General features: G+C 32.8%; 1 protein-coding gene across 1 annotated transcript; it reads left to right on the plus strand.

Moving 5' to 3' along the window:
* Nucleotides 1-4,538: 4,538 nt before the first annotated feature.
* Nucleotides 4,539-5,446, plus strand: LOC106750479. The gene is made up of 4 exons (XM_014630855.1): nt 4,539-4,593; nt 4,904-4,953; nt 5,167-5,287; nt 5,355-5,446. The coding sequence occupies exons 1-4, from the start codon at nt 4,542-4,544 to the stop codon at nt 5,444-5,446; spliced, it is 315 nt and encodes a 104-aa protein (XP_014486341.1). The 5' UTR covers nt 4,539-4,541.
* The last annotated feature ends 2,131 nt before the right edge of the window (nt 5,447-7,577 follow it).

Raw genomic sequence — 7,577 nt, forward strand, 5'->3', positions numbered from 1 at the left:
TCTAATGTTTATAAAAGATTATAATATTAATAACGTTCGGGTTATTTCATCTTTATACGCAAGTAGAAGTGAAAATTTCTTATAATGTAAACTTGGGTAAATATAAATTTGTTTCCTTTAAAGAGTATTGAATATTCACATTAATGATAAAATAATATTTAATCACTGCAATCCTAAATTCTGAAATATTTGGGAACGCTGCTAGCAATATAATTTAATCACTACGAATAACTAACAACAGTGTTTTAAATATTCAAAATAAGTAATTAATCACTAACTTAGCAGTAATAAATTTTTGTAAGGGATGTAAAACGAATTACCTATTTATTCATAAAATTAATTATGTTAACATGACGATTCATAGGTAAAACAGTCCTTCAGTCCTTTTCATAACTAATACGATGTAATATTAAATCATGCTATAATCTATTTCAGGTTTTCAACAAGAGAGGCGAGTACATAAGAGAAGCAGTCATTCAAGCAGTTATGGATAATATTTCCGACACGAGCCGGTTGGAAGAGGCCATAAAGAAATATGAAAAGTGTCATGACGAAGGTAATCAATTTGACAATCGTCTTTAAGAATAATTTTTCCAGCAAATAAATTCTATCATTATCACATTTAATTACAGCCGTTCAAAGCGGGGCCAGAGGAAAAGAACAGACTTTGAAAATTGCCGAATGCGCTTTGCCAATTTTGCCTCTCCTCGATAAACCGTAACAAGGACGGCTTGTATATTTTCCCGTGTGCGCATTACGAAACGAACGCTTATTACTTTTCTTTTCGAGACTCTGTACAACTTCATTTGTATTAATTTATAAATTAAATTTCCCCTCGTCGGCTTGTGTGTTTGTGCTAACGACTTAAAAGAAAATGAATGTAATTTGAATAAACATGGAATGGGACTAAGCTAATTCCGATTGAAAAAGTCACAAGATTGATAAATAAACAAATATATCAAAATATGTGTCCACTCTCCAATTATAACGAGATGATACGTAACTTCGTACAATATTTCACATCGAACTAACTTGTAATGGTGCATTTTTTTTTACGTCGTTCCTAACCGCACCATCCGGCGGGCACCGCACTTAGTGCTTAATTGTGTCGAATAAACATTCACACAGCGTACATGGCGACGAGCGGACAAATCAAAATAACAATTCGATCGCGTTCCTCCGTATCGATCAAGTAAAATGCAATTGGAGCAATCGGTGTGATTGACGCAGAACGATCCGAACAAGTGAGATATTGTGAGCAAGCGAAGATCTAGCTATGAGCCGAGTAACGATTCGGGAAAGTGCCCGAATCAACTCCGAATCGATCGTATCATTACTACGAGATCATCAAACGCCGTGCGCTTTGATCGACAGCTCACACCAATCACTATCCCTAATATCTATTTATGATTACACTCACCGTCTCACCGCACGTCGCGAGTGCCCGTATATGTTCTACGCTGCCATACGCTGATGATCGAGGCCCGCCTCAACAATGTCGCACGACCGAGCATTATTTCGCGACACTATTTCACGTACGAATCTGGTAACATATCATTTTTACGTACAGCTTGGAATAAATTATTTTCTTTCGTTACACTTAAGTCTACGCTTCTTCCACCGAACCCAGCATCTAAGGAGCAAAATCCGCTAACGTCTCATACGACCGACGTCGGAATTCGGGTGTTACAAATTTGATCAACATAATCGTACTCTAAATAGCATAATGGCGAGGAATAATTTATGGAAAAGTTATTTTAAAGAAAACCTATAAGATTATAGAAAAAGACTTAAATATTTTTACAGAATTCTTGTAAAATTCGCCATCGTCAAATTCGTTCCTAAATGTTTCTCAAAGTTCAGTATAATGAATAATACTTCGCGCGCTTTCATACTTCGTGCAGAGGAGAATAATACCTGTCAACAGGTATTATCTGTTACCTCTATATTTTTATTATGATCGGTACAAATTGAGTAAGTTTCCGTCTTCTGTGGAGGACAAAGGAAACATTATATCAGTACAACTGATATAATTACTCCGCTATTTTAACATCGTTCACGGTTAGCGAAAAGTTTGTTTAGTTGTGAGTTTCTTCCCAAATGAATGGAACGTGCACGAAGAGCAAGGCGACAACACTTGTGTCAGCACCATTAAAATACATGTATTACTCAAAACGTTCCAATGCCAAACCAAACAACTCATTGTTTAAACCAATTACATATATTTTAAAAGAATTTTGTTACGCCTTGTCTTTCTTAACCCCTTGACATACAAATTAAATGGAACTTAATGCGACCAAAAAATACTATTTAATTTCGCTCAACTGAACAGTTACGTGAAAACTGAGAAAGAGTACATTTTATTTTGAAATTTGGATTTTTATTAATCAGATTGATGTTAACAAAGAACATCTAAATAACATTAAAAAATAATAATTTAATAGTTCTGTACAGTATGGAATATTTCGAAACATTTTGGAACATGTAAAGGAACTAAACATATTTTGCACTGCCACGTTGTTTCACTTCTTATGTTGTTTTTTACGCACACGCGGCATCTCTTTGTAGGTAATTTCTCATCGTCACTTTCATATAATGCATCCGACTTATACATGTTACAGGGATTATTTATAATCTTTACTAAACTCAAATATTGGCTAATATAACATTCACTGTGCGAGACTCCTGCTAAACTGAATGTTACTTTGAGTGTGCTCCTTCTTATATGTTTGATACTTTATTGTTCTTGCGCCATCTCGAACGTTATAAACAAACGAAAATCGACGCACGAGTGAAGCAACTATGTAATCTAATTGTAAACTGCACGGCGTTCGCCAAAAAAAGCGCTTGACGAGTCAGACTCGTCAAAGTCTACGGTGGCCCATGAAATAAGTGACGGAGTCAGACTCGTTATCGTGTGTCAAGGGGTTAAGGAGACGATAAAAAGCAAACGATTAAGACCGCCACTTTGTTAATTATGGTCATTATCGACAAATCTAACTAAAACGTATTTTCCGCCATACAGTATAAAAAAGATAAGGCATAGCTATATAATTAATAAAAGATAAGAAACGACAACATTCGATATGCAAGAAAAACAAAATTAGTGTTAAATTCCCCCCCCCCCCCAAATTATTCTCAAATTACCCACACGAATCTCGTTTTTCTGTAGATATAAGCTTATTTATATACTACTATTATTTCGTAGTGATGTCTATCAGATGAAACGTGTTAAATGATAGTTATTATGATAATCTACGTAGGACATCAGCCTTCATCTAACTTTTATTCTCAGTTAATTTATACCACCTTTTATTCTCAAAGAAGACTTTTATTCTCAGTTAATTTATACCACCTTTATCTTGTGGTGACCTCAACCAAATCAGGTACAACAGGTATAACCAGTATAACAGGTATCATTACAAAAAACGTAAGCTATTAACATCGCTGCCACCCGCTTATAAATACGAAATTGCAGCTATACTACGAAACAGTATACGAATAAACTCACTTACACTACACTTGTTACTTCTTGCGACCTTCTGGAAGGGTACAGAATGACGGCTTCGGTGATTATATATCCTACCGTGTGCATATTGGTCATTATGGTAAGTCGCAAGCATTAAATAAAATATTTTGTGATCTCTCGAAATATTTTATCTTAATGAGGTTAATGAGGTATCCGCTTCTTGGCAGAAAGATTGGTAAAAGTTGTAGCAAGCGGTGAAAAATACATTGACCGAAATATAATGCATCGTTTTTTTTAATAAATATTTTTCAGCATAAATATCATTTCAAATTAATCGAAACCCTTAATACATATTGTGTTATGTACGATTCACCATTACATAATTTAGCAAAACAGCTTCATGCTTTCAATACTTTGGGAGATTGCCCTGGTATTAAGTTTTTAGAATTGTAACTTTTTAGAAAAATTGCATTAATTTAATGTTTCGATAAAATTGTATTTCAAGAATTTATTGCGGAACTCAGCTCTCGGACGGTTATTATTATTATATTTCGAAAAATTGTACCACTTTGCACAGTTTGTAACGTTTCCTTTTTCGGGATAATGTATGTGCATCTTTCAAGCTATTCGCAAAATAACAAAAGTTATATATGTACTTAAATAATAATATAATAAAAAAAAAAAGTTTTTTTATAATCACATAATAACAAGATCTGTAGTTTATAGGGCTCAGTCAGGTCTTAAATAGATTTACTCGCTAGATAGAAATCTGACCATAAATTTTACGAGCGTTGCATTTCTAGTGTAGAGTCTTTCTAGCGCCTGTTTTAAATTTTTATCAGAGGAATTAAAATAAATTTTTATAAAGATTTTAATTACGGATTTTCTCCGTTAAAATAATAATCATGAATATTGAAATTTATCGCAAATGAAAAATTCAGTTGCATCGCAAACTGACGAATTCTGTGATTGCACTTAATTATTAAGTCCAAACAAAACAGTTTCTATATATTTTGAATGCAATCAATCCTTCCAGACAGTAGTTTACGGTCTAGACGTCGCGCGAATACGGATGTTGTCCGAGAACTTGGTGAAGTGCACCGAGGAATGGGGCGGGTCGCCGAGTGAGTATTAAAATTCAATGCACAGAAAAACATATGGTATAAAAAATAAAATAAAAATCATAACAATTTCATAAATGTATATACGGAAATGACATAAGTTGAAATTGGCGATATCTCCTCCTTTGGTAAAAAAAAAAATTATTTATAATAATTTAGTCGTATCTGTCCAGATATTCTCAAAAATTTGGCGTTTATGATAAGGGAAGTAATGTTGTTATGCACGACTGATCGTTGAACTGTGTTTGTTAAAGCATCTTAAAAGTATTCGAAATCTCGTAATTCAACAATCATATTTATTACTCCTTTGTAGCTGCACCAACTGCCGAAGCAATTGTATGCGCGGGGGAGAAGGATGGCAAAGTACGTATATATTTGTATTTAATGTATATTAGTTGACAAAATAACCTTAACACATGGTGTAATTAAAGTACTAAGACTACATAATAGTAACACATGCGCAGTATTTTATCAGTTATTAATTGGCCTTTGCAAACTTCAAAATTTAGAAAAAATTGGAATATTTCTATTTTTCCCATTCAAGAAATATTAAATTAGCATGTAATTTTTTTCCAGATCTTTAACGCAAATGGCGAATACACGAAAGATGTAACCGTGCGGGCATTGGAGGATTTTATTTCCGACACAGACAAATTAGAAAAAGCGCGAGAGATGTACGTCTACTGCCACGATAAGGGTAATCCATTTTATTATCTATTTGAAGAATAATTTTCATCATTATTGAAATCTGTCTGCAAATACAGCGGTTCATAGTGGATCCACCGGCCGAGAGCAGACGTTGAAGATTGCCAAGTGTTCTTTGGCAATTTTGCCTTTATTAGACGCACCACAATAAAAGTGACTTGCGGATTTTCTTCCATACAATATTCCAAACGCTATCTTTACCTTTTTTTCCGAGGTTTTCTGTATAACTTTATGTTTCCAGTTTGATATATTTTTGTCAAAATGTATCTTCATATTGGTAATTCAATAAAATGGAGTTGAAATAAGAAGATTTTTAAAATAATCCAAACAATTCATATTAAAACGGATAAATTAACATAAGAGACTTGATAAGAAATTCATAGCCGCCAATCTTAAACAGTAAACATTGTCTTAGTGATTACCTCATTCTCAGATTTGACAACATGCTGGATTGTGAGACAGGATTGTGTGAAATGACATCACTTTACTTCTCACAGCAGTATTCATTAAAGTAATACGAATAAAAAAATGCTGCTTTAGTCTTGTCTGCAATGATTAGTAAAGCAATCATTACTTAGTTAAAAACCAATTAATTAGTGCTATGTTTTATATGGATACACTACGTTGAGTTGCACACTGGCGATGCGTTGCGGAAACTTGTACCGACACAATTCCTGCTACCAAACGGGAAAAAGTTGCAATTTTACGTCTCGGAAGAACTCAGCTGCATTAAAGATTCATTAAATTTATTTTTACGAAGACATCGTTCCTTTATTAATTCCAATAAACGAGACAATAACTAATTATTTCTTAGCTTATCTATCACAAATGACTAAGGTTTATAAATTAATGGAGAAGGTTTCACCGAAAGCATGAAACTTACGTTGGGAGTTTATGTCGATGGAAAAGGCGAATCACATTTCGAAGACAATTAAAAACTGCAAAATGGATAAATTTTACTTTGCGATTCATATTCGATTAAGCGTCACTGTATTAAGACGGCCATGATAGGATTTAGATTTTGATAGATTTATATTATTCTGATATATAATAAAAACTTATCAAAATTCCAAAAAAGAAATAAGTTCTGGAAAAATCAGAATACACAAAATTGAATTCCAAGAGAGTCCTATGAAATACGACTGGATTTCCAGATTTCATTAAATTGCATGAAAGTGTTCCATATAATCATCGTTTCTAAAAACGACATAAAATGTTGAGATTCAAAATTATTAAAATCATTGTTATATCGCGTTTTTAGAATGCCAATTTTCTCTCATATTGTCATGTCGCGATTTGTATCACATGTCTCATTTGCATCTGACAAATAATTATGTGAATGTCAATAGTTCATTAATTTGCGTGTTAAGGAAGATAAAAAATTAAGGTATTAAAAAAGGCGAAAAATGAAAAATAAGTTTTTAATCTGATAAAGAATTTTAGATTAATATGTATTTAATTATACGACGTGAGATTTTTTCCAACAATAATTAGCTAAATAGCGCACGCAAGTGGCTGCACTTGTCAATATAACAATTGGAACTACAAAATAAAGCGCACCATAAAATATAGCATTCTTCTTCGAAAGTAACGCATGAAAGATGCGGCAGCAAAATTGCAACTCGAGAAAACTTCAATAAGTTGGTGCCACATTTCATATTATTCAAATGCAGTTGACGGTTATGCATGCAATACGCCGTCTTATATACACTGCATCATATACATCTAAATTTAATTTTATATTATAGTAATAATAAATACAAAAATATCGTTTCAAGCTGATAGCTATTGCAATTGCACTTAATTTCCTTTCAGACGATGGTTTACAATCTAGACACTGTGCAACTTCGAAAGTTCAGCGATACTTTATTAAAATGTAGTGAAAAATTAAGCGCATCGACGAGTGAGTATTAAAATTCAGAACATCAAAAAAAACATGACACAAAGAAGAAAATAAGTTTCATTTCAACCAATAATTATAACTCACTTATAACAATAATTTCATAAAGGAACTCATATAACATTACGTTTTTCAACTTTATNCACTTATAACAATAATTTCATAAAGGAACTCATATAACATTACGTTTTTCAACTTTATGCACATAGGTGAAAGCCGTAAAGCTGAAATTCGATCATAAACCAATTTTGTTTTCTACGTTCTTCTACTTAATATAATATATAAATTTTATTATTTTTCCCTATTAATATATATTTTTTGGTAACAGACATCGTTTATTATTTAATATATTACTTCGTGGCAGTTCAGTCCGACAATCGGT

The sequence above is a fragment of the Dinoponera quadriceps genome, unplaced genomic scaffold (genome assembly GCF_001313825.1).
Source record: "Dinoponera quadriceps isolate SergipeBrazil2010 unplaced genomic scaffold, ASM131382v1 scaffold5917, whole genome shotgun sequence".
NCBI lineage: Eukaryota > Metazoa > Arthropoda > Insecta > Hymenoptera > Formicidae > Dinoponera > Dinoponera quadriceps.

Excerpts from the sequence above, each read along its gene's own strand:
- LOC106750479 (XM_014630855.1), top strand. The coding sequence starts at position 4,542 with ATGTTGTCCGAGAACTTGGTGAAGTGCACCGAGGAATGGGGCGGGTCG. Across the intron at positions 4,954-5,166 it reads CGGGGGAGAAGGATGGCAAA|ATCTTTAACGCAAATGGCGA; the intron begins GTACGTATATAT and ends ATTTTTTTCCAG. Across the intron at positions 5,288-5,354 it reads CGTCTACTGCCACGATAAGG|CGGTTCATAGTGGATCCACC; the intron begins GTAATCCATTTT and ends CTGCAAATACAG.